At 41.3% G+C, this 27,829-nt stretch overlaps 1 protein-coding gene across 1 annotated transcript; it reads left to right on the forward strand.

The window, feature by feature from the left end:
- The first annotated feature begins 108 nt into the window (after nt 1-108).
- Nucleotides 109-27,819, forward strand: mecp2 (methyl CpG binding protein 2). Its single transcript, XM_082519561.1, has 6 exons — nt 109-265; nt 16,044-16,230; nt 16,359-16,567; nt 16,694-16,887; nt 16,995-17,131; nt 19,864-27,819. The coding sequence occupies exons 1-6, from the start codon at nt 234-236 to the stop codon at nt 22,282-22,284; spliced, it is 3,180 nt and encodes a 1,059-aa protein (XP_082375687.1). The 5' UTR covers nt 109-233; the 3' UTR covers nt 22,285-27,819.
- The last annotated feature ends 10 nt before the right edge of the window (nt 27,820-27,829 follow it).

The raw sequence follows: 27,829 nt of genomic DNA on the forward strand, positions 1-27,829 counted from the left end.
TTGTTATTTTTACAGATATATTCAAAGCGGTACGAGAACGTCTCACTTTGACCGTCTTCTCGCGGGACTACACCGCCCCTGCACCGTGCTGTTGACCCCATGTCGGAGCAAATCTCGCGGTGTTGGCGGTTGACGGCGGTTGGAGATGGAGTCCGAGGGGGCGGGGTGCAGCAGGAGGGAGCAGAGATGTTTGGAGCTTTTTTTTTAATATAAAATTATTTATTTAAATAAAAATGGCCGCCGTGGAGAGCGGAGAGGAGAGACTGTAAGTGGCTTTTTACATTTATCCTCCCTTACCGTGCCGCCGCTACCGTGGCTCCGACGGCTGAGAGCCATTTCTGTCGTTTGTTTTATCGAAGTGAAAGTGCGTTGATTTTTACCCCGGCCTGTCGCGGCGGAGCGGGGTTAGCAGGAATACGTCACCAACTTACTGCTCAGTCTGTACTTTAGCTGCGGAGCTTAGCCTTAGCTTAGCCCGTCCTCCGCGCACTACCGGGCCGCTCCGACTTTACCACAACTCTCCTGGAAGTCAGGCCGGGGAGTTGTCACAAATATCCCAGCCGCGGCTTAGCGGCGACGGTGCACCCCTCCTCCCGCGCGCCGTCTGACAGGCAGGAGCTAACGGTTGCTAGCTGGTTAGCAAACACAGTGTTCTCATGAGAGGAGGGTCCGGCTGTTCACACTGCTCATCACTAACCCGGGTTAACCCCGCTCACCAGTAACCTGGGCTAACCTCCCTCACTGCACTCGCAGCCTCCACCCAACCACCTACCCAAAGCGGGCTGAAACAGATCATTACCCTGTTAGCGGCCAGCTGCCTTAGTGCCGCTGAGCCACATAGATACAGAGTGTCTGCCACTTTTTGCACATGTTTATAACTGCAGAACGGGAGTAGAACCCATCACCTGTGCGTGCGTGTGTTTGTGTGTCCTAGTTTCTTCAGCAGCTCACTTCCTGTTCCACCTGCAGCTTCAGCAGCACCAACACTCACTGAAGTGTTTGTCTCTCAACAGCATCACTGCCATCATGCACTAAATGTACACACACATTGTACAATGGCAGAATTTATCAAAATAAAAACACATGGGTTTCCTACTCATCCAGCGGTGTGTCTAAAAGTTTGGGGGTTGGGTGCCATGCCCACCCCCTTGAAGAAAAACCAAAAACATTCGCAGGAAGAGATGCTACAAGCTGCTGTTCCTCCAATGGCCACTTGAGCCTGTCCAAAAGTGAGGCCATCTCCTTAGAGTCCAGTGTTAAAATGCCAAACTTTACAGCATTCAAAATCATATTTAGACTTTGGTACAAAATACATTGTAGACTATTATGGATAGTATCTCCTGTCATAACAACTCATGAGTAGGGTGATTTTTTTTTTTTTTGTAACTGTAGGCTTGTTTTAATAGTCAGTTGTACTAATTAGTACACATTAGTGGGTGTGGCTCAGATCAACATGGCAACCAGGACAACAGAGCTTTAAGAGTAGCAGTGACCGTTTTAGCCCCCAAACCTAACCACTTCATATTATATATATATATATATATATATATATATATATACATATATATATATATATATATATATATATATATATATAATATGATTGGTGAATTACAGTGATTGGTGAATTACATATATATATATATATATATATATATATATATATATATATAATATGAAGTGGTTAGGTTTGGGGCTAAAACGGTCACTGCTACTCTTAAAGCTCTGTTGTCCTGGTTGCCATGTTGATGTGTTGTTTTGTATGGATAACATACATACTGCGGACACAGAATATACTTCCTTTTGAAAGACACTGGTCTCATATTTGCGCTAGCACAAAAAAGTCACTCTCCGTGAACAGACAAATTTCTTTCTTGTGAATGTTTCATGCAAGTGTCCTTTTATTTTGAATTTTTTCTAAAATTATTTTTGACTATGCTGATAACTTTCTAAAACTATCCAGGAAGCTTTTACTTTGAAAATAGCACACATTAATGCATACTTTTAAATTTCCTAAAGTAATTGGAGACACATTTAAAGTGGCCTGGTAAATTTCTGTAATTAAATAACTGGTGACTTTCTTTTTGAACACTTTAATGCTTTAGTTCAATATTCCTGTGAGTAACTGGAGTTTTTTATTTTAGAAAAATTTTTTGAAAATTTTTATTGGGAAAATCTGACAAACTTCTGAATAAGTTTTATCTTACTTAGGACTTGGCTGTAGATGTCTGTAGTGAGAGCCTGTGGTTGTCTGGCTCTTTCTGCTTACTCTGGTCACATCAGCTGCCTGTTGAACTGTAATTCACCAATCAGGAAACGGGGCTTGAATAGGCTCTAATTGAATCAGCCAATTGGAATATTCAGTTTGAACTCACCAAATGACACCAATCTGACAAAAGCTAGACCATTTGAATCAATTAAAGACTAATTTGCTGAATCAGCATCCACACTAATTAAAATCATTCCCATTAAAACGATATACACATATTATTGGTTCAGTAATTATAGTCCAGTAATGTAATCTGTTTGTTTTTGCATAATGAGAACTTTTCCAATCTGTGCAAGAAATATAATTCATTTGTTAAAGTTGTATAATGAGAAATGCCAGTCTGGGAGTATTTCTTACTTGTGCTAATGAAATAATTTACTGACATCCATATATGTGGACCGGCTTTGTAGGATTTTATATTACTGTCATAACAAAAGAACCAGCGTGAAAGTAAAGTTCACATTCAAGATAAACTTTAAATAAATCCCGGATCAACGAAGCCTTGAATGTTCACCCACAGTAGCAGAGGAAAAAAAGGGTCTTAAATAAAGTATTAAAATATTGAATGCGTACTTTGATGAATGAGTCAGGGGATAAATACTTGAATCACTACAGTCATGGCATTTTACTGGTTGCAGCTGTAGTGCAACCAAAACTATGTGTGTCTTAAGAATTGTGTTCAGTGTTTAGGGATTTTTAGGGATTTAAGTTATTTATTTGACTTACATCTTAAATTTTACAGCTGCAGCTAATGTTTTCAAAGGAGCTCTTAAGGGGGGCCAGTGCCACCCCATGCCCCGTCTCTGGACACACCCCTGGGTCTGAAGGCCCTCCAGGAAATTCTGAGGTTATGCACTTCACTTCCTGCAGTCTGATGTTTTCTGCATTGAATTATGATGAAAAACACAGATGAATGCTTGACATCAGTTCAACTATCAGACATTCTGTGGCATTTTAAAATAAGTATTCTCAACTTTTCACATTTATTATGATCCCTGCTGAGTCAGCACACATGTTTGGATGTTTTTTGTTGTCTTTTGTGTCCAACTGTTTTCAAATGTCAGAGTGAAAGTGCAACAAGGTGATAATTTTGTCTGATTTCAGGCTGCTTTTCTGTTAGCTCTCTATATTTGGTGAGTTCACCATTTCATAGTGATTCTTTATACAGCCTATTTATGCACTTGAAGTATCTCAAAATAACAACCAGTGTTAGATGTTCATGGTGTAATTACTAATTTAAGGAAAATACTGCTGTATGATATAGGGCTGGGCCATATTATACCTTTCACGGTAATACCAGTACAATTTTAGGCAATGTTAAAAAAATGAAATATCACGATAGAATATGGGTAAAACACGCATGCGCAGTGCCTTTGTTTTCATACGCACATTGTACAAAAAACATGGCGGCAGCGGAGAATGAGAAGGGCAAAAGCGGATCGTTGAGTGAAACAGATGAACCAGAATTGGTTTGTAACTAGCATGGTGACAAGACGCTGACTCAACAAACAATCGGCGTAGCTTTAAATAGCTGCACGCCTTATGACAAAAGCAGCAAACACTAGGGGGAACTAACTAATGAACTAAACTAATATAAACAGCTGCTTGTTTAGGTGAAAATAAATTGATGGGGTTTTTTGCACTAATAAAGTTGTGGTATCGTCAGTTATATCGTTATCGCAAATTTTCAAATATATATCGTGATAAATATTTTTGGCCATATTTTCCTGCCCTAGTATGATATAATTTATGACAGAAATACACCTGGATATATATTAATCTAGCTAATGTTGATCTGTCATGTTGTGACAGCATAATTAAAATGACCAGAGCAACTTTCGATACAGGGAGTAAGAAGAATGAATCAGTGGATAATTTCAGACACAACCTGTGGGTCACTCCATGTCAGTTTACCAGGTGCCTCCCACCTGACCATCTCAGAGATTCCTGAAGAAGTTCCAGTGGAAATATTCATGTCTTAATAGGAGTTATGCAACATTCCCAACCCCTACTGTATTAGTTTTCTCAAAAGCAAAAACAAAAAACAACAACAACAACAACAAAAAAACTGTTTAATGGCATATTCATAGCATATTTATAGAGACATGTCATGACATGTCTCTATAAATATGGACTCTCGGGAGTGGAGCTCAGGTTAACGTAGAAAGATTGGTTATGTGATCTCTGACAGCAGATTTGGAGGCCTGTGGAAACCACAGGTTTGGAGGTAGGGGACTGATTTTAGTTCAGAGCTTCTCATATACAAGGCACATAATGTTCTTTAAATTGCTTCAAATCAGATGAATGTTTTCACAAGTATTAAAGCCTGAAAAGGAAAAAAGCAAAACCAAAAAACTCCAACGTATTTTCATTCAGCTTCAGTATGATATTCCTCAGCTATGATACCTGGTATCAAATCCAATGTAACAGTTAAACAAAGAGCAAATTTCTGTTAATATTCAAATTTAGAATTTGCTCCTAATACCATATCATCTCAACAAAATATACTGAAATTAATATATGTGTGTGTGTGTGTGTGTGTGTGTGTGTGTGTGTGTGTGTGTGTTTTAGGCCATGTCCACACTGATACGTTTTCATTTGAAAATGCATCTGTTTCTCTCCGTTTTGGCCTGTCGTTCTCACCGAGACGGCGTTTTTGGTCAAGGGAAACTGAACTTTTTGAAGACGCTCTCCAAAGTGGATAAATTTGAAAAGCCGTTTTCGCATCGCCGTGTGGACTGCCAAGATGGAGGCTTTCGAAAACGATGACGCATTTTAGTCATATGATGCAGTGATGTGAAGAATTCAACTAAGATGTCGGACGACATTGTAGAGGAGTCATTTTGTTTGCTCCTAATTTTGACAGCTCTATTAAAGGTTAATGTCAGTTTGTACATGCTCCATATAGCTCCAGATAAAACTGGGCACTTTTCCTCTGCATTTTGCTGCGACTTTTCAAAGAGCCGGAAAGTAAATATGGAAGTGACGCAAGTCAATCATCTTACGTTTCACGGATGCGCAGTACATTAACAGCCTTTTCAATGTGGATGAAAACAATTGAAAACGATAGTGTGGACATGGAGCGTCTTTAGATGAAAACGCCGTTTTCAAATTTAACCGGATTAGTGTAGACGTAGCTTTAGTCCCCAGGTTCGTCTCGGGTGCTGGATAGTTGTCTGTGATAAGGGTAATGAATCCGAAAGTATTTGCACCTTTGAGGGTTTGATAACTTTCTTTGCCAATAAAGTTTCCTCCTCTGTTAATTTATTAGAACAACAGTTCATCTCTGAATGTGTCTTTCAACAACCTGAGCATTATAGAGGACATTGTAGGTAGGTTGGTGTCGTGTGGTGGATGGTGGTCTTCAAGTTCAGGAACAGACAACAGGTTCACATTTGGATTCCTGTCTGCTGTTCTGGCTCGATAGACAGCAGACTCAGTGAAATCACACACGCTGAATTAGGCTGGGTGATATGAGGAAAATCGAATATGATATTTTTTTGGCTATATCACAATACAATATATATATCGTGATATGTTTAAATAGCCTCCAAAAACAAATGTTATTTTTAACTATATAGTGCTTAAAATTGCACTGCTATACTCATTCAAAAGGATCATTCAATATTTTTTTCTTCTTTGAATACAAAAAATCTGAATGAATTGAAATGTTTTGTTTTAACCATTTTTTAACCATCAGTTGCACACAGAGGTTTTTCACAATGACAATACTGTGATAGTAAATCTAAAAATGACTGTAAAATATAAAAATAGTAATATAAAAAAATGTGGTGACCTCAAATTACAGAAACAAAAGTCTAGATAGTGACCATAGAAACGACTGACCAAGACCAGGTATCACAGCTGGTTTATTTAATGTTTTCTTTGGCGTGTGGGGGGACGTTGACATTCAGTGTAAAACATCCTTAATTTTGCAGTGGATGACTTTTCAATAAATAAATTTGTGGTGCTGCTATCTTTTGCAGCAATAATTTTAGGGCATGTTTTGCAAATTGATGCATTTTGTTCAACAATCTCCTTGTGAAATCCAAACGAAAGCGCGTCTTGTTCCCTTCCTCATCTGAAAATCCCGCTGTCGTCATATTTTTCCCTATCTGGTAGTATATAAACAAGCATGCTCAGTGCAGTGTGGGTAGCAAACTTTCTGGTTGGGAGGGGAGGACGAATGGTGCATTTGCAGCGTGTGGGAGAAAAAACCTCTGAATTACAGGCAGACAGCTTAATATTTCTATGTCAATTTATTCTCGATGTTTACGATAAAGCCATTTTAGCCATTGTACGTGAAAAAACTCGCGATACGCCGAGTATATTCGATACATCGCCCATCCCTTCTCTGAATGTCCTTGGAGCTGGCTGATTCTGGTTTCGTATGCCTGTTGAAAAGTCAGTAGGTAGGAGCTGTGTAATACTACTTTAGATTCTTGGAAGAAATACTACCTTTTTTTAAAAATATGCGCACTGTTGGACAAGGGATGATATTAGTTGTTCGTAAAAAAGGTAAAACACTGGCTGTATGAAACGACTCTAAATTCTAGCAATAAAATAGAACATAATCTAGAGTAATGGACTGATATTGAAAACCAGACCTTATTTAGCCTAAATGCTCAATAAAACCACACTGTATGTGATGACTTTCATTCCATGACTTGTCCGGTCAGCTTTTACTTCGGCCTTCGCTTTTGCCATATGTCATCCAGCCGGTTCTTTTTTGACTCTTGTTATTTTAGCCTATTTGCATTATCTGGACTCAGCATGGTGTCATGTGACGTGTTGACACTCCATTTCCACATACCTCCATACACCTTGCCTCCATTGCCTTTCAAACAGCCTGGTTGCCTCTGGTCCAGATATAGTGCTGTTTTGAAGTGTTGGCATCATGTCAGCATTAACAAACTATTCCCACCAACTGACTGCTGAAGGAACATCCTCGGTCTAGCTGAAGTCGTATGATGGGTAGCTTTTCCCATGCTTTTTCCCTTTTCATTAGGCAGTGGCCTGTCTGCACTGGTGGTTTGCTCTGCGTCAGAAAATGATACGTTTTTAACCATGTCTGCCTTGTGTCTACCGAAGTTAAAATGGAAATATAAACCAAATTTAAAACTATTTGGTTGATGTCAGTTCAGAATTAACAGTAAAGTAAACTAAAAGCATCTGGCCAATTTTAAGAATGTGTTTATTAATGTTAAAAGGAAAAAAGAAACCTCTCAGATGTACATCAGAGTTACCTTTGTAAGCATTTCTGAGCACTGGCTTTAACCAGCAAGAGCAATTGTTAATTTAGGTGCAATTTGTCATTAAACTCACATCTTCCTATTTTCATAGACTAAGAAAAAGATAGTTACCAATGCCTAGTCTCTGCCAGTGCGACACAAAGTGCAATATTTAAGTTAGGTAATGTATTTTACTTTTTTAAACCTAAAAAGACTCTGAAGGGGTTAGTGAAAATATGTATAAAAAATTATTTATTTATTTTTTTTACCTTTTGTTGTTCAGCTGATATCCGTCTACTTATGTTCACTACAGGCTGACTCATTTATCAGTATGTAAGTGAGGTTAACCAACATTCATTCCAGCTTCTATCACAAATACCACAGCCTTACTGAGAATAATAATGATGATACTCATTTTAATTGTAAGGATCACAGAGTGTTTCACAGTTTGGATATAAACAAGACATTTGAGAGTTTTCAGCATACAGTTCATGTAAACAAATATTCATGTTTTTATACAAGTAATTAAAGTAAAATGTGAGTCTTAGCAACATATATAAAGTTAGTAGGGGTAATCCTAGATGCAGGCTAGTGCAGTTCAGTGATGTGACATAATAACCACTGCAAAAAATATGCAAGGCTAAATTTAAAAGACTCAACATCAAATAAATACATTTAAAATGGTCTTTAAGGAGAATAAGGGGATCAGATTTTAAAACCTAGTGTCATCGCTATTCACCAATCACAGGGTAGAACAGGTTTTTCTGATGACGGTTTAACTTTTTATCAGGTTATTTTTATTTAGTTTTTTATGTTTCTGAGTTTGTAAACAATAGCCGTTGGATGGAAGAGGACATCTTGGCTTGGATATCCTCCAGCTAAACTGGGGGACCTAAAATATTGGCCTCCAGGGGTTAAGTCAGCAGACTAGCAGATGGATTCCCAGATTGCCCAAAAGGACCTAGAGAACTACTTGGTCCAAAAGCGCTTTTTGTTTTTTGTGTTTACATCGCAGCCTGAAGCCCCATGAAGATCAGACTAATCAGTCAGCTGCTCAGACTTGTCTGTCACATCTGAACTGAGCTTTTGGAGAAACTCTTCCAGCTTCATCACATTAGGATGTGAAATATTAAAGTTCTGATGGTGCTTATAGGTTCTTTGTTGTTGGAAATTAGAAAAGTGTGATTGAGAATTAATGGGAGTTGGATGCTGTGGAGGAGCTATGAGGCAAACGAGGAGATGAGGAAGGCCAAACAAGAGGGTTATTGATGTGAAAGAAGACATGCAGGTGGTTGGCGAGACAAAGGAAGAAGCAGAGGAAAGGAAGTGGTAGAATGACAGGAAGACCAAAAAAGATTAGTTTTAAGATTACTCTTGCCTCATCATGGTCTTCGTGGTATCCATTCATTTATAGTTTTCTTCTGCTGTTATTTTCTTCCTGTACCTCCCCCACCTTCTCTCATTACCCAGCTAATACTTTAACACAGTCTCCTAACAGTTTGTGAAATACTTTTGACTTCTATTGATTTGTGTGGTCTAATATGTACTGATTTATGTCCATGGTTGTTGAATCTCGGCTATTACAGTTTGTGTTGCTTTCAGAATAGGACTAAGCATTTGACCACTGAAACAGTACCAAAACAAAGGTTTCACCAAAGTGTTTTTTCAACCTCTCTAGACGTTCTAAAAAAGAAAAGTTGCCATTATAAACACTGTGCATTTTATATCCTTATATCAAATAAAAATATCAAACGTTTGACCTCTTGCTCTTATCTTACTGAGGTGACTGTTAGCCACTTACGCAGTAACCGATTTTAAAATGCTGACATTGTGATAGCCTGCACATGTTAAGTTCACCATGCAGCAACTGAGTCAGAATTTTCACATGACGGTTTGACAACCTTTAATGTAAAGTTGTTTACATGAAAAAAATAAGAGGTGTTGATAATACTGGTCTGTGTATGAGAGGTCACTGTGTGGCTTTAGTAACCAAATTAGTTGTCAGTCAAGTGTAGTGTTAAAAATAGACGCATGCCTTTAACTTCTTTATTGCAGTGTCGTGACTATCACAACTGTTCAACCTATGGTTTTTGACCAGGGAGACACTGTTGCTGTTTGTCTTTAGTGTTCATGTTTCTGTTGTTCATGTTTCTTCCCCTGAAGGGAGGGACTGTGCAATAGGTTCCATTTGTCTGTCTGTGTGTCTGTTAGCAGTCTAGCATCCAGTTTTCAAGATATCATTTTCAAATTTTGTGTGACAGTAGATATCAATAACAGCTCGAGCTGATTTTATTTTGGTGTGCCTCAGGTCAAGGCCTGGGTAAAAACTTTATTTTACCCTCAATTTTTTTATGGATTGTCTTCAAACTTCACAACAGTATACTAGGCGTTGGGGAACATGAGTACCTAGTACCTAGGCTAAGTATTTGACCCAGGTCAAAGTTTACCTTGGAAAAAAAATTAAAGAAACCATATCGAGTAATATATCATATGAAAGGGGATAGTAAGAGCTGTACAACACCCTTTTAATAGAGTTAAGCTCTGTGAGTGCTCATGTTGTTACTTCCTGTTTTATATTGAAGGGTCAATTTTTCCCAGGTGTCTCATGGGCTTCCTTCCCACTTTTGCTGTTTTCCCTCCTTTCTACTTGCCTTCACCTGGTAGTTTCACCTGTTTGTTGCTCAGTTGTATTGTATTCTACACACTGAGGTTGACCTCCCCTTTGTCAGATTGTCTGTGTCTTTCTTCCTCATGCTCCTCTTTGTGGATATTTGTTGGACTTTTACTCACTTGACTTTCAGTATTTTGGGATTTTCTTGGCTTGGCCTTTTTGGATGGTGTTCTGTTGTTTACCTACCTGTGCTTCCTGTGCTTTGTTCCTCTCTCCAGCAAATCCTTACTATATTTTTTCGGACCATAAGGCGCACCGGATTATAAAGCGCATTAAGTGTAACTAAACAGTATGATAAGTCAAACTTGACTCAACTCATTCTTCTTGCTTCCTCCACTTCCGTACCATTGATTCATTAATGTTGAATTCTCTTGCAGCTGCTTTATTCCCATGTTGTTGCAGTATATTAATGACTAATATTGTGGATGGATTATCTCAGTTGTTCTCCTGACTGAAGTTTGGTCTGTTTATAGCATCCTGCCTTGGGATTGCATTTGTTCCTAACCATCAGGAACCCTCATGTTAACTTTTATCAAGTGGGAAAAAGTTAGTTTTTGTCCTCCAGCTTCACTGTTTATATTATGCTAACATAGCTGTGTCGCTATATCCCACGTCATTATACGTCATTATTGCACATCATTTTATCCCAGCTAGCCCAACTTCAGTAACCCTACAAATGTCACTGCTGTTTAGTTTTCTGTCTTCATTTATGCTGAAAGTGGTAGCAGAGCTGAATATCTTAATTCTTTCAGAAATCTCTCAGTCAGAACATGCTATATCATTTTTAGGTGGAAACTAGCGAGCTAACTTCCTGCTAACTTCTAACTCTGTTAAATTTAATAAATTCTGTTTTCACGGATGCCTGGATGTTAAACTTAATTGTTACACCTGGTAAAGCAGCAACGCTGATCATTTTATTAAAGATGAAAGAATTTAGACAGTTTTAACTCTGTGACGCTGCAGTGTTCGTTTGACTTTAGGACCTGAAGCAGACGGAGTTTTTGGACCCAGATTACTCCGCGAAGCTCCTGACTACCTGATCCAACAATCCATCAAGCGGTGCGGCTTCATAGCTTAGCAAAGTGGTACTAAAACATTTTTTGACAGATTTTTGAGCGCCGTGTACCACATAAAATCGATTGGAGGTCAGTAAGCACAACCAGAATTCATATATAAGGCGCACCGGATTATCAGGCGCACTGTGGATTTTTAAGAAAATTAAAGGATTTTAAGTGTGCCTTATTGTGCGGAAAATACGGTATATATAGTTTACATCCGTCTCCTCATAAGTTAACACATGAATGTATAGACTTTGTGAACTATAAGTTTGGCTGTGCTGCAGATAATGAATCAGATAAGCTTTTACATAAATGTGATTGAAATCTGAATGTCTAATGCACCCAAACACAACACACAGATACTTTAATATTTTATTTATATATAAATCTGTTTTTATAACATGCAGGTTTTATTTTATAGCCAGCAAAGACAAAGTAGTTGGTGTTACACAGATTTATCTAGTTCCAGCAATTAACATTCAGAAACAGAACAATTGCACCCATCTGTACACATCTGTCAGGTTAAAGCAGAAGAGAAGGAGAATATGAAAAAGAGGAAGTGCTCGTGAATGCAGCCAATTTAAGACAAGAATTTTCTATTACAGATTTCAATGTCTCAAAACCACCTCAGAGCTTTTGTTTTCATGCATTCAGAAGCAATGTTTATTCATTTTATGAACTGAAGTTTTTAAATGACTGATTTAAAGTTTAAGAAAACACAGGCATTCTGTTGGGTCTGACATTTTCAGTCTCAATGTGACATTTAACTGGAAATGTGAAGTAAACACCGGTCCGAGTCGTCTTCAGCCCTCATGCTGCTGAAATAATCATTTAACACATAAATATTAATGAGAAATTCTGATTAGTCTTTTAATCAGAAGAGAGCTATCTATCCTCTGCTGTCAGTTCCACCAGTGACTCTGATTTTGGTCTCTTCTGGTTTCTGTCAGAGTTTATTTAGTAAGGTTAATCTTGTTCCAGCTGTCAGACTTATGATGAGAAACAGCCTCTGCTCCCCGTTAGAAAAACAGGAAATTCAACATCGTTTTGCACCAAATAAAGATGGTCGGTCAAAGCAAGATAAAAACCATCACAGTTTCATATAACTTTAAAAACTAATTTGGTGTACTGAGGGAATTAAAAACTGATTAATCTGCACTGAAAATGTGTGCTGCAGCTGATCCAAAGCTTTCTTAGATAAAGTAGTTGTATTCAGCTGAGCAAAGGACACAAACTACATCGAAACTTGTTAAGTTCAAGAAGCATCAGGGGGAAATGCACCGCTCATGCTTATCTAATCTAACATTAGATGTGTATCTCTTTTTGTTACAAAGCTGCTGCAGTGGGTAAAAAACACCACAGTGACCTACAGTAACTTAAAGACGAACCATAGCGTGAGTTGAAGACTTCCTGTTGGTGCGTTCAGGGGTAGTCAGTCACTGTAACTCAGCACTTCCTGCAATTGCTTCACAATCCTGTCTTTAAGTGATGACGTGATGAGTCCTGCTTCCGGGCCCAAACCACTCTGTGTTTAATAAGGCTGTTGTGTTTTTAACAGGTTTTAATGCTTTGCATTTTGTTCTATTTAATCTACAAGCCCCTAAAAACATTCAGTGATCACTGTCGGCCTCTCTTGGTTTCTATTATCCTTATTATTTTAAAGCTCAGTTTTTAACACACCTCAGTTTTGTGTAAGATGTATCTACAGCCCAGCCCATGCAGCAGTGTGTTAATGACTAACCTCGTATTGTGGATGGATTATCTCAGTTGTTCTTCTGACTGAAGTTTGGTCCGTTTATAGCATCCTGCCATGCGATTACAATAACAAATTTCCCACGTGTGGGACTAATACAGGTTATCTTAATTGCATTTGTCCCTGACCATCAGGAACCCTCACGTTAACTTTAATCGAGTGAAAAAGTTAGTTTTTGTCCTCCAGCTTCACTGTTTATATTATGCTAAGATAGCTGTGTTGCTAGTGATCACGTAGCACGCCATTTTATCCCAGCTAGTCCAACTTCAGTAACCCTATAAACATCACTGCTGTTTAGTTTTCTGTCTTCATTTGTGTCGGAAGTGATAGCAGAGCTGTACGTCTTAATTTGTTTCAGAAATCCCTCAGTCACAACATGCTGTATTGTATTTAGATGGAAACTAGCGAGCTTACTCCCTGCAAACTTCTAACTCTGTTAAATTTTATAAAAAAAATTTCATGGATGCCTGGATGTTAAACTTAATTGTTACACCTGGTAGAGCAGCCACACTGATCATTTTATTACAGGTGGACATATTTAGACACTTTTTCGACTCTCAGTGATGCCGCAGTGTTCGTTTGACTTTGGGACCTGCAGCGTAGTTTGGGACCAGGCACGGCTAATGACGTCCGACTTAAAGACCGGATAAGAGCACCAGGCTGCTTGAGCTGATAAACTCACTATGAGGTCCACACACAAAGGCAGGGAGTTTTACCATCCATCACCAAAAAAAAAGGTCTGTACCCCGTTTAGCTCCACTGTTAACGTGGGCTTTATTTCTGGAAAGGTCCGAAATCTGATATTGATCCAATCAATCACATGCATGGTTTATAGTGTAATATCCCAACATTCACTACATACAGTTGCAGGAAAAAGTTTGTAAATCCTTTGGAATTTGCTTTATTCTGCATAAATACAGAATAAGTCTTAAAAGTAATAAAAATGTTATAATGTATAATGTTGGGTGCCCACTTTTTCCTTTTCAGTGATTGATGGAAGTAGCCACCATGACATGTGTCACTGATGTTGGACTTTATATTAACATTTAGGCGATCGCATGCTTGCTTTTGTAATCTACAAACACCAGTCAGATTTAGCAAACAGACAAAGGATTATGGAGAGGGAGTCACAGCGTCTCACCAGCTTTAGCTTTAGCAAATAGAAGACCAAATCACCAATAGCCAAATAAAGGCATTAGAGAGCATTTGTAGCTGTCTGCGAGATAAGTGCTGCACAGGGACGTCTACAAAGTGCTACACAATCAGAACTAGGAGTAAAGGGTCAGGCAAGGTACTATATAAGTAAGATTTCACAAACCGTACATAAAAGATGGACGTAGTCACCTTGTTACCCATTGGTTTCAGGTTCTTCATTTAAAGGCATTAAATGAAGCGTTAGCATTTTGGCAGTTATAGTGTGGCAGCTATAGTGTGTGTATAGCAAGTAGTGACAATATTTTGATTAGCCGGTGCTGCTGGTAAAGATATCCACTGAAGCCAAAGCTTTTTAACATTAGAGTCTATGAAGATTGTCTCACTTTTAGAATCAGCCTCAATTGGCCATTAGAGGAAGTGGAGGTTTTGGCACTTCATTTTTAGCCTCGGTGATTGCTGCTTGGTTTCCTCGCTACAGGCCTTCTCACAACATTTATGTTGGACATTGTTAAACCATTATCTTTAGTCTTCATTGAACATTATTAGGTGGAATGACTTGTGAGTTTTAGGGTGTCGTGTTGTATCTTGACCCATTTTCTTTTAAGGAACAGTCTGTGGACAGATGCCCTGACATACATAATTTGCTGGAATTAATCAGAATTCATTCCTAAATCAATCACCACAACCTGTCCTCCATGGATGTGGCAAACACATAACACTTCTTATTTAACTACTTTTTGCTCAGCCAAAATTGCAACAGCTTATTAATGGTCCAGGGTCAGGTCTTGTTAACCATTTATGCAAAGAACGTAATACAGTGAGAATCACTGACACTTGACTACTTCAAGAAGGTCCTGCTTTAGATTTTATGAAGTCTGTCAGAGCTTTGTATTGGCGGTTAGAAAAATGGCACGTAATTTGCCTTCATGCAGCTTTTACATGGTTCAAACTCAAATATCAGGTCTGAAGGATCTTTGGAGTTAAATGTTCTGCAAACATTTGATGGGAGTGAAGTAGGGCTGCCACGATTAGTTGACTAGTCACGATTACGTCGACTATTAAAATTGTCAACGACTAATTTAATAGTCGATGCGTCGTTTGAAGCTTTGTAAGATTTCGAAAGACGCAGGAATAAATAGTAGGATTTAAGAGTGTAATAACGGACTGAAACAGAAGAACAGCACTGCATGTCCAGGGATGCCAGCTGCCGTTAAACGCCAAAGAAGAAGAAGTAGTGTCCGGGTTTCATAGCTGTGTCCAAATTTAGCGGCCGCATCCTTCGGAGGCTGCATTTGTAGGTCAATTACGTTACAGGGACGTGGCACGCCTGTCCAAATTCGAAGACTCCCCCAAACGCGGCCAAAAAATGCATTCTTCATTTCCCCAGATTTGAAGGATGGGTCGGGTGTATCCATCGTGGCCCAACCTATCCCAAAATTCATAGCGCGGCCCAGTCAATTCCAGTTTCCAACAATGGCGGCAGCTACTTAGTTTATCAAGACATCACATATTTGCAAAAGTGCTCCAATGTTTTCGGAGACGTCTGTTACCCACCAGCTCGATAGCTAACCAGGGTTCAAGGCTCACTAGAGCTGGTGAGAACAGCGAACTGACAGATGCATTCTGGTGCAATAAGCTGTACGTTTTACGTCCAATGGATGCATTATCTGATTAGTCGACTAATTGCAAAAATAATCGGTGACTAGTCGACTATCAAAATAATCGTTTGTGGCAGCCCTAGAGTGAAGCTAAAGGAAGCCTAACGTGTTCTTACTGATTCAGTCAAACACTGATCTGAAAGTGTTCTATGTGGATGAACTTATATTTATGAAGTTATTTGGATTCTTGCAGTTAACAGGTTGTGGTCATAATGTCAACAGTATGATTTTCTCTCTTTTTTGTGCAGGGAGGAGGGGCAAGAAGGTGATGAAGGACCTATTGAACCCCAGCCTCCAAGGAAGGAAAAAGACAGGTCCAAGACCAAGAAACCCCGCAGGGAACGTCGTCATGCTGAGCGGGGGACGGAGACCATGGCCTCAGCTTCAACCTCAACAGCACAGCAGCCACAGACAGGGTTGGAGCAACAGACCCAGGTAAAGACTGCATTAGAAGTTAGTAGAAACAGTGGAATCATGGAGGGACAAATTTCATCACCTGCTGAACATCATGACACATTTTGCTCAGGATGAAGGACAAGTTTTTGCTCACCTTTTCCTTGCAGATGTCAGAGCCAGTGGCCGGTCCCTCAGAGCCAGGGTCAGAGTCTGCAGGTGGTAGCGAGTCTGCCGGATCTTCCAGGCAGCGGCGCTCCATCATTCGGGACCGAGGGCCGCTGTATGATGACCCATCTCTGCCCGAAGGCTGGACCCGCAAACTGAAACAGAGAAAGTCTGGACGCTCTGCTGGGAAGTTTGATGTCTACCTAATCAAGTAAGCCATGCCCTGAGCCACCCTGACAGTGTGCTCGTTTTCCAGGATGTAGAGGAGTAAAACCCCCAAATGAACATTTGTGATGCTTTTTTTTTTGCTTTTTTTTTTTTTTTTTTTGCTGTTTAGCTCGGAGGGGAAAGCGTTTCGTTCCAAGGTGGAGCTTATTGCCTACTTCCAAAAGGTTGGTGACACAACAACCGACCCTAATGATTTTGACTTTACTGTTACTGGGCGTGGGAGCCCCTCCCGCCGTGAGAAGCGCCCACCCAAGAAACCAAAGGTGGTGAAACCATCGGGGCGTGGTCGTGGGAGGCCCAAAGGTACTAAATGATGTGATTCTAGAAGTTATACTGGAAAGCTGTTCCTGAGTATTTCTATTTGAGTATTTATTTTTTCTGTAATTGTGTATCTATTTGTGTTTTTGTAGGCAGTGGGAAGATGAGGCAGGCTACAGAAGGAGTGGCAATGAAACGTGTGGTTGAGAAAACTCCGGGCAAACTGCTGGTCAAGATGCCCTTCGGCAAAGCAGAGACCTCCACTGGCACCACGACCACCACCTCAAAGGTATGGTTGCTCTGTCGTTTAGTCGTTCGTACATTTTCGAGAAGCACAGTGTTGAGATTGTCGCAGTAAGCTGAATAACTCAAACATGCATTTCCTAAGCAACTTTCCTCATTTCTTCTGTCCAGGAAAGCTAACAGAAATATGCTTCAAGGAGAAAATATGCATCTCTCCAAAACTGATGTTCACACGTATAAACATAATCATTTAAAGATATTTTGATTAAAATGATCACACCTCTACACCATAATGTCATCCAATGAATCACCACTTTGTTGAGGTTGATTAACTTGTGTTTTTCAGTAACCTTCAAAGCAGCTCTTGAGAGTCAAACTGGTCCCCCTTTGACCTACAGGTGTAATGTAAAGAGCATCCTATATCAGGCAAGACAGGAAAGACTGAAGACCCAACTCCCAACCAGTAACATTGGGTCATACTGTCCTGCCATTCTGGCTCACTACCTTCAAGGATAGTTGAGGCGTCCTGTAATTTTTACCCCTCAGCTGTGAAAGGCTGATGGGTACTGCCTAGGGCTGCCACAAACGATTATTTTGATAGTCGACTAGTCACCGATTATTTTTGCGATTAGTTGACTAATCAGATCATCATCCATTGGACGTAAAACGTACAGCTTATTGCACCAGCAGCATCTGCTCTTATATAACTATCATTAGCTTACAGCTTTAAGTGTTTATGGTATGTGCTAACTAAAAATAAATACAAGATGATAGTTTATTAAATTTTAATGAAATTTGCAGATTGTTTCAGTGGAGTTTAATAAATTCCGCCGTCTGCTCCTTGCTATCTAAAATATAACAGGACACCAGAGTATATTCTCCAGCATCTCACACTTCTGATAATCAGTTGTCTGCTTGACGTTTATTCAGCTGTGTAAAAACTATAACTTTAATCTCAGCCAAACCAATTTACTCAGGAACAAATAAAATACTGAAAAAAGCCAAACAATAACATTTTTAAGTTATCTAAGTGACTTATATATGTTTAACCTGAGTAGCGAAAGATGGCGGTGGGTTTGAAAACGATTTGCCGGGAGTCCGGTGTTCTGACGGGCTCTAGTGAGCTTTGCCCCCGGCTAGCTATCAAGCTGGTGGGTAACAGACGCCTCCGAAAACGTCGGAGCGCTTTTGAAAATATGTGGTGTCTTGATAAACTGAGCAGATATTTGAGGTTTACACAGCTACATTCTCGCATGAAAATATGTTAAACGTTTATTTTGTGACCCAGAAAGAATAATAAGAGTAATATTAAAACTAACTAGCTGCCGCCATTGTTGGAAACTGAGCTGGGCTGCGCTATGAATTCTGGGACAGAGCTACTTCTTCTTCTGGGTTTAACGGCAGCTGGCATCCTTGTACATGCAGTGCTGCCATCTCCTGTTTCAGTCCGTTATTACACTCTTAAATCCTGCCACTTATTCCTGCGTCTTTTGTGATCTTACAAAGCTTCAAACGACGCGTCGACGATTTTGATAGTCGACGTAATCGTGACTAGTCGACTAATCGTGGCAGCCCTAGTACTGCCGTCATTTTGCCGGGCGGGTGGGCAGCATGGACACCAAAGTTTGTGAGTGTGATAACTCGAGAACAAGGCAACATAGGATTTTGAAATTGATACCATAGCTGCCTGTACATTGGACAAGTTCAAATCTCAGTGATCTTGACTTCAAGGTCAAGGTCAAGTTTTCTTAAAATCTTGTGAGTTCAATAATTCAAGACGGAAATAATCTAGGATTTTCAAATTGAGACCATAGGTGTATCTACTTGGAATCTGAGGGGTAGTGCTGGTGGCAGCTTGTATTTTTTTCTTCTTTTTGTGCGTGACAGCAAATAAAGGCAACCCAAGGTTTTACCTTGATCAACTTTAGCCTGCAAATAACTATTTAGAGATAGTTAAATCATGTTACAGGAAATGAAAGATTGTAAATCCTCATTTGTAGCAAAGTTAGAGACATGGCTAAGGATCCTGTGTGTGTCTCCAGTTCCATCTTTACAAAGACCTTCTGAATATCCCAGTGAAAAGAATGGGAAGGGAATTCATGGAAGACTTTGTTTACCTTCGTAGAGTTGTGTCCTGAAGATGGGCAAAACAGCTAACATACACTGAAATAAGGTCTTAAGCAATTGATCAACACAAGAGATCCACAAATCATCTGGAAGGTAGAAAAGACTTTCATTAGGAGTTAAAAATAAAACACTTATCTTGACTGGCAGTAGTCCTGCCAAGAATGTCTTGAGAGTGGATACTGAGGACTTGGCTGTGCACTAGTGTTTATGATTTTCATGGTTCGAAACTTAAGGCTCTACCTGGAGAAGCACCTCACAAACAGAGGTAAATGATGAGTAAAAGTAGATAGACTGTAGTATGTGGTTGCAGTAAGTATGGTTAGTATTTTCATCCATCTATTATCTGCTTCTTATTTGGACCTGGATCTTGGTGGAAGCAGTCTAAACAGATATGCCTAGATCTCTCTCTCCTCAGCCAGCTCTTCAAGGGGGACACCAAGGTGTTCCAAAGCTAGCTGAGTGACATGATCTCTCCAGCATGTTTATTGCCTACCCTGGAGTCCCTACTATTTGGATATTTCCAAAACAACTCACCTAGGAGACATCCAGGAAGCAGTCTAGTCAGTGCTTTAAAATCTTAAATATGATTTTATAATTCCAGCAACAATGCTAATGCAGGTTTTTCCTGTTGATCTGGCAATTCCCCTGCAGGTGGTGTCTCCTGCCTTGGTGACCAAGTCCCGCCCTGGCAGAAAGAGGAAATCAGAACAAGAACTTCCGCCTCCACCACAGACTGCCCCCAAGAAACGGGGCAGGAAACCAGCGTCAGCCTCCACAGCAGCATCAGTCGCCACAGCATCCACCTCCGCTGCATCAGCCTCTGGTAGCTCAACAGCAGGAAGTTACGCTGCAGCTGCCATCTTGGCTGCTGAGGCCAAACGGAGAGCAGCTAAGGAGTCTTCCACCAAACCTGTTGTCCAGGAAACAGCTCTGCCAATCAAAAAACGTAAAACGAGAGAGACAGTGGAGGAAAGGGAGAGTGTGCAGACTCCAATGGCTACAACAACAGAGACTGGAAAGTCAACAGCGGCCGAGGAGGAGAGCAGTACAATGGCAGGAGGTCCAAGCTCAGAGCCTGAGCCCGCCCCCTCTGAGCAGAGCCAGTCACAATCACAGAAGCAGCCTTCTGCTTCAGATGACAGCCAACCACATGGACACAAGACACATAAAGGGCGGAAGCACAAGGACAAATCAGGAGAGGCAACAGGTGATGGTGTAACCAAAGGGGAAGAAGTAGGTGAAGATGTAAGCGATAAGGGAGGAGAGGGGGGATTGGGTGGAAGGGGTAGCAGTAGCAGCAGTAGCACTAGTCCGTCAAAAAGCCACAAAAGGAAGGAGCGAACACCTCACAAGCACCACCATCACCACCACCACCATCATCAGCATCGCCACCAACAATCCACTGTCTCAACATTGGATGAACCTTCTCCTCCTCCTCCACCCTCTGGACACCCAGCACCTTCTAGCCAGTCCAAGCCTGACATTGAGCCTCAGACTGTGCCTCAGCTCACCTCCCAACAGTCGCAGCACACCCAGCAAGCTCTTCCCAGACCGCAGTCCAAGTCTGCACCACAGTCCCTGCCCGAACCTCGACATCCTACCCTGCAACCACGTTACCAGCCCCAGTTTCCCCATGAGTCCCAAGCCCAGAGTCGTTACCCAGCACCCCAGTCCTCTCCTACCCGACACGGCCTGACACAACCACGGCCCCAACAGCCCCCATCCCAAACCCACAGTCAGCCTCAGGCTGCCAACCAGAAAGTTCCCTCACAACCTGTTCATTCCTCAACCCAACACCGAACCCAGCTTCAGAGTCAGCATACGCAACCTCAGTCACATCCTCCTCAGTGCCCCTCCATCCTGCACATCCATCCGCACCAAACAAGGCATCCACATCCACAAACTACATCCCCCACAGCACCCCAACCTCAAACCCAGTCAAGGCACCCATCTCAACTCCAAACCCAGCTCAAACAACAATCTCAGCCCCAGCCCCGACAGTCACTTCAGCCTCAAATTCAATCCCAGGCCAGGACCCCAACTCAAGCTCAGAGTCAGTCCCAATCCAGGCCTCCAGCCCAACCTCAGTCTCAGTTGCAGCCCAGAACCTCGGGCCAAACGCAGCCTCAAACCCAATCCAGAACCCCAGTCCAGTTGCAACCCCTATCCAGGACTCCAGCCCAATCACAATCAGCACCCCAATCCAGGACCCCATCCCAAATGCCGTCGACACTCCACGCTAGGACCCCAACCCAAACTCATCCTCAACCTCAGTCCAGAAACCAAGGTCAAATGCAGCCTCAATCCCAGTCCAGGACCCTAGCCCAAATGCAGCCTCAATCCCAGCCCAGACCTCAAACCCAAATGCAGCCACAAGCCCAGTCTAGAACTTCAGCCCAACCTCAACCTCACCTGCAACCCAGACACCAAGTGCAACCACAGACAAGGCCCCCATCACAACATCAACTCCAGACTCAATACAGACCACAATCCAGTCAATCTCTCTCCCAGCCTAGGCCGCCCCAGTCCCAACCCCAGTCCCAAGCACAACCACACTTTCAGCGGATCCAACCACAGCTGCGCTCCCAGCCACACTCTCAGCTTACCAGGCCAAACGTGCAGCACCTCTCATCCAGCCGACCATCTTCCAGCCTAACCAGGACCAACCTCGTCCCTGCTCAGCAAAACCAGAGCGAACAGCCACAAGACCTGAGCACCACAAGGCCTGGCAGAGGGAGCCTGATCCCGAGCCGAGACGTCAGCGTGGAAGGGGTTAGGACAGAGGGGAGAGGGGAGCCAGCCATGCCATCTGAAAGCAGAGAGGTTTTAGGAGGAGACAGAGGATCAAACAGCACCTCGAGGCCTCCCAGCTCCATGCCTCCTGGACCTCCTGGAGTATCTGGGGCTGGTCACGTGCCTGGGGCAGATGGTAGGGCTAGGCTCCGGGCAGAGCCAGAGGCAGCAGGTGAGGGTAGGGAGCTCAGAGACATTGTCCCGCAATCTGCTGTTCCCTGTCCCAGCCGAGAAGAAACCGTAGAGTCACGGACTGCTGTCAGCGAAAGAGTCAGCTGATTGGTTGGACTGATGAACCTGCCGTCTACCAATAGCCTGACGGACTGAATCAGCACCAGGCAGAAGAGGAGTATGACTGGGATGTCCTTGTAATGGTTTTTACACCGTTTACAGATAGAAGGAAAGCGTCACACAGAGCTGGAAGGACTGTCGCAGCTTGTTCTCTGTTTGATTCTGTCTGGAGACTCTGTAAAGTTCTGGATTAGAGAACCAACCTGGCGCTGAGGGACACCTCGAGTGGAAAATGGATAGTATCTTTTTTTCTAGGAAAAACAAATGAAAAGGAAAAACCGATAAAAAGTGTGTGTGTATATATAATCAAAAGGCAGCTGTTGTGTCCCGCTAGTCTCCGTGGGGAGGGGGGGGGGGGAGTAGTTTGGAACTAAAAACCAACGCTTAACAACACATTACTCTGAACGAAACGTTGCTTCCGGAATATAACCTGTTTTTTTTATTTAGTATTTTGATAGTTTATTGTTTTGTCTCTGTTATACAGCTTTAAAGTCTGATATTATTGACTGACAGTCCCTTACTCATCGCTGTGCTGCTGACTGACAGTCCCTGACTTTTAACCTGCTCTTAACTCCTCCTGTTGACTGACTGTCCCTTACTGAAACTAGTCCTCGACTGAAAGCCTCAGAGATGATGTGAGGCGGCGGTTTGCACCTTAAACTGGTTTCTCGGAAATCTCATCATTTGTTTTCGTCCCCATTTTCCATTAAGCTAACAATAAACGGAGAGGGGGCACTAATGTTTTCCATCCATTTTCAGAATGCCTCCTACAAGTAGTGAATCTAATCTGTGAGTATTTATACCCAATTCGTGACTGTACTCGGCCATGATTTTGAGTCATTCTGAATACCGTCTAAAATGTCTGAACAGTGTGAGGAGTTCTTGATTCCTCTTAGCAGAGTCAGTTGCTTGGCGAAAAAAAAAAGCCTCCTCATTGGTTTTTCCAAGTATGTCCAACAGAGCAAGTTGTTCTTCCAGGATGAATCTGTTTTCCGTAGTCTTTTGTTTCCAAAGGAAGCACTTTTAATGTCAAACCAAACCCACTTTCACAGTAGCTTTATTTTAGTTTTTAGTCTTAATGAAAGAGTGGGAAATTACTTATTTTTATTGTGTCTTCGTGTTGAATATCTGGAACAGTTTGCACTCCTCCAGTTTGTACAATCAACCGCCTGCATGTCGCTCGGAGACCCTGCAGGCCTTCAACCAGAGCGCACCTACGCAGAGGTCAACCCTGCCAGGTTTTACTGTCGTCTAAAACCTGGACTGAGGTCTGGTTCAGTTTCACGTGGGTGTAGTTGTGCCGAAGATGGGCAGAGCTGTTCATTGAGCTGAAATCTTAGCTGTAAGTCTGCAAATTCATTTCTGAGAGTGATTCAGAGGGCGCTTAGGGGGACTTGAACTTAGTGAAGTTAGGTCCAGGATGACCTCTGGTCGTTTGATCTGCAAAACAGAAGCAAAGAGAAAAAATGTGGTACAAATAAGAGCCGCATTTATTTAACTTATATTTCCAGAGGTACTCTATATTTATTCCTTTATTTCTTTTCCTAACACTCTTGTGCTGCCAGTCTTGTTATCAGTAGACGGCTATGTTTCCAAATGCTGGGCGCATGTCACATCAGAGCTACTCTACTTAACGGTTTCTAACTTACAGAAATGTTGGAAAAACTGGGAAACTCAGCTTTACCAAAAGCTCAGATAGATCTGACTAAGCCCTAATAAGGAGATGTGATAGCAAAATCAAACACTAGGCAGCCTGCTGATAAAAGTGTTGAACAAATATATATTTCTAACTCTCCAACAGTAGTAAAACAACCTCATTCTGAGTTATCAATGTCCCTGAAAAGCAGCTACTCTATGTTTTTATCAAACAGCTGCTGGGCTGTCTGAGCTTCTCTGGAGAAATTTAACCTTTGAGTTCTGCTGCTGTTTATTGAGTCTGCAGTAAGGATCATACTCAGACATCTGATGATATGAACACTCACAATCCGTAAACATGAACAAGGTTTAGGCTCAGATAAACTTCTTTCAAGGAAGTAAAATGTTGCTTCAGACTGCTGGTTTTCTGCAAAGATAAGACAGATTAGTCCGCTGACATGGCAGCAGCTGTGAAAAAAGTCATGACAAGGTTACATCCCTGCTGCGTTCACATCTCAGTTTCAGTTCAGTTCCGTTTTATTTATGTAGCAACACTTAAGGCACTTTATATTGTAAGGCAGATGTTACGAAGAGAACCTCAACGATTTGATGATCCCTTCAAATGAGCAGCTGTGGAAGAAGAAAAACTAAATTTTAATATGAAGAGACCTCCAGCAGAAACCAGGCTCAGGGAGGGACAGCTGTGATTGGTTGGGGGTCAAGGTGAAAGAGAAGAACAGCTTTATCAAAAAGTTTTCAACCTTTTCCATCGCTGTGCAGGATGAAGCCTGCATTACTGGCGCACACACAGATTCTGGCAGCAAAAAATACATTATTTCCTCTGTTTATGACGTTGCTTGAACACTACTCTGATGCCCCCATTGAACCAGGCATCAGTGTTGTTTAAACAAACCGTTACCGACAGTTTCACCTTAAAGAAAGCGTGCTGATTTTTACATGCGGGACAGATAACTGTCAGATGACTAAGACTGATTGGTTGCATTCCCTCAGGGGTTGGCCAACCACAAATGTTAAGCAATCTGAGCCTCACTCCAGAGTTTCTTAACTTTCAGAAAGTACTACACCATGAGCAGAGACCTTTTAAGTTCTCTGGAACCTAATTTAGACCCTGGAGTCTTTTTGAAGGATCCTAGCAGTATAGAAAAAAGTCAAATTTTCCATCCTTACTTTCTACTGTCACAACTGAACCAGGCGCCTCGTTTTCCAAGCACAGACTGCATAAAAGAAGGACGGTGCTGCCCAGTCTGAAAAGTGGAACCATTATGAAAGTGCCTTAAATCTGTGTTCTTACTAATGGCCAGAACTCCAAGTCCTAATGTTTAGAGGCCAGTGAGAAGGTGACCCTACTTCTCACTTCATTGATGTCCTCAGTAAGCACTTTCCTGATGAGGTTATGCTCTCAGTTGCAACTTTGAAGTTTTCCTCAACATACCATGATTTTGTAAATTGGTTTCCCTCTCATATAAATAAATAGTATGAAGGGAATGCTTTAGCTCGTGGCTACCGTATCATTGACCAGCCACGAGTCTACCACCCACCTTCCTGGACCTTCTGCCATGGTTCAGGGTTGGTGAATTGATCCCAGGCCTCGTATCCCTGGCAAAAACACTGTAATCCAGAGTTGGTTTTGATGGCAGGCAAGCACCTTGTAGATGAGTATGTGAATGTGTGAATGACAAGCAGATTGTAAGCCGTTTTCTAGACCTGCTAAGGTTGAAAGGCGCCAAATAAGTGCACATAAGCTTCTTCCGAATCTGGACTCTTCTGGCACCACAATGCCAAACCCAAGGCTTCGCAGACCGGCACTGACTATGTTCTCTTCTTTTGTACAGTCTGTGTTTACTGGAGGCATTCAAAACATCAGACTTGGGTAAAACGCGTGATCTGATCGGGACCTGACTATTGATTGAGCATTAGCAGCTGAGGAGCAGCACAAACGCTTCCATTTTTCTCTTAACTCTGAAGTTTTAGTCTCCTCCTCGCCTTAAAACATAACCAAATGATCAAGGTTAATAATGAGCATGCTTGGATCCATTCGGAGACCTTTGGGTATTGGACATGTTGATATAAAAACTCACAGATGTAAAATTCCAACTCATTAAAAAGAACAAAGCAATCTGAATGCAAAAGTTAAAAAAGGCCAGGGGGACTAGGAAGAAGTTCATTTTTAAGTGTGCAGCTCTGAATTGTGACATGAAAATATAATAGGAAAAGTACAGCAGCAAAATAAGCAACAAAAACTTTAAAATCAGGACATAAAAGGAGACAAAATTATGTTAAAAAACAACAGTAATAAGAGAGGCTTGAATGAAAAGAAAAATATAGAACTGCATTTTTTTTTTTTTGGGCAGGTTGTTGCCTTCACTGCGTTTCAGTAAGTTTAGCTGCTAACTTTTGCTCACCTATGTTTGCTTGTCTTTTTTTTTAGCCCTGGAGGTTGCCGCTTGTTTGAAGCCTCCGTACTCTTTGTTTAAAGGTACTTGAAGAAAATTACTGTTTAGTTAATTTTTGAATGTTTCCAAAGTCTTTTATACTTGGATGAAGAGATACCAACTGAAGTAAAGAACAGGTGGTATTTTTGAGTAATGTCACAAGATTGTGCAGCAATGTAGCCTTTTTTTTTCTGTAAGTACGCAAGTTATATATATATATATAGAAACATATTTGCTTCACACAGGTGGCCTAGAAAAGGGCAAAGCTTCCTTAAAAAAAAGGAGCGGCTAAAAAGAATTTAATGTTAAAACGCATAAATAAGCTACTTCTTCATTCACAGCAGTTATCTCTGCCTGTTTTACCTTCCTGACACAACCCCAAAGGGATTTGTGTCTCTTCCTCGAATCACACCAAGGATCTTTTGCTTAGAAGATCAATGTTTAAACAAATATACTATGGTTGTGAAAGCATCTCACCTGTAAGACGCTGCCTACCTGGTGATGAAAGGTTTCATAAAATTTTTAAACGGTAACTCCAAAAAGAACAGTTAACCCTATTTTGGAATTCATCAGGTTATATTTAAAAATTCAATATAAATTTTACTAGACTAGAAGAAGTTAAACAGAAAAGCATCTTAGAGCACACTCACTGTCAAAACACTGCCCCCTGGTGGTGCAAGCCTGAGTTAAATTATGCAAAGGGTAACTACAAAAAGTACCTTTAAAATGGAATCGAGGTGTTAACCCATTAACAGGATGGTGTGCGTCGTTATTGATTCTAAAAATAAATTTATTCATGAAAATATAAATAAAACAAGCTGAAGGGTACAGAAAACAAACTTATGTGAACTAAAAGAGTAATTAAAACCGTGAGAATTATAAAGTATCTTCCTTTTTTTAGATCATCCTGAAACATCCTGTCAGGAAGCCCAATTTCTCTCATAACCCTTTCTCTTTGGGAATCTGAATGTCTTCGTCCTGGACAAAATAAACGTGCCTCGCTCTGTAAAGTCCTCGCGCTGTGACGAAGCCTCCCTCTGCGTAGGTGGCGCCACCCAGTCTGCCCAGAGCAGCGAACCCGTTTCCTTCACGCTGCTGCAGAAATCAAACGTCCCGCTGTAATCGGACTCACTCCACAGGACTCGACCCGGCACAAACTACAGTAACCAGCCACCATATTGCATGTTCCAGAGTTTAGTGCCTATAATATTGTGCGTCTTGCCAGAAGCCACCATGTCAGCCAAGCCATGTTGTGTTTCTAGATTAGTAGTGATGTGTGTGGTGACTTCATAGTTGCTAATATTGAGGATGAATATTCTGCTTTTATTCTGGTTGGAATTCAGTGGAAACTCCAATACACTGTCGCTGTAGACAAACTAGTTTTTACCTGTTTTCTTATTTTTCTTTCTAACTAAAAGCGTTTGTTGTCCCCTGATCTGTGTCGT

This window comes from Aulonocara stuartgranti (assembly GCF_965226115.1).
Source record: "Aulonocara stuartgranti genome assembly, chromosome: 20".
Classification (NCBI taxonomy): domain Eukaryota; kingdom Metazoa; phylum Chordata; class Actinopteri; order Cichliformes; family Cichlidae; genus Aulonocara; species Aulonocara stuartgranti.

What these genes read in the sequence shown, in the direction of transcription:
- mecp2 (XM_082519561.1), top strand. Translation starts at nt 234, where the DNA reads ATGGCCGCCGTGGAGAGCGGAGAGGAGAGACT. An exon ending in TGGTCGTGGGAGGCCCAAAG is followed by an intron (nt 16,888 to 16,994) that starts GTACTAAATGAT and finishes GTGTTTTTGTAG; the next exon opens with GCAGTGGGAAGATGAGGCAG. An exon ending in CCACGACCACCACCTCAAAG is followed by an intron (nt 17,132 to 19,863) that starts GTATGGTTGCTC and finishes ATTCCCCTGCAG; the next exon opens with GTGGTGTCTCCTGCCTTGGT.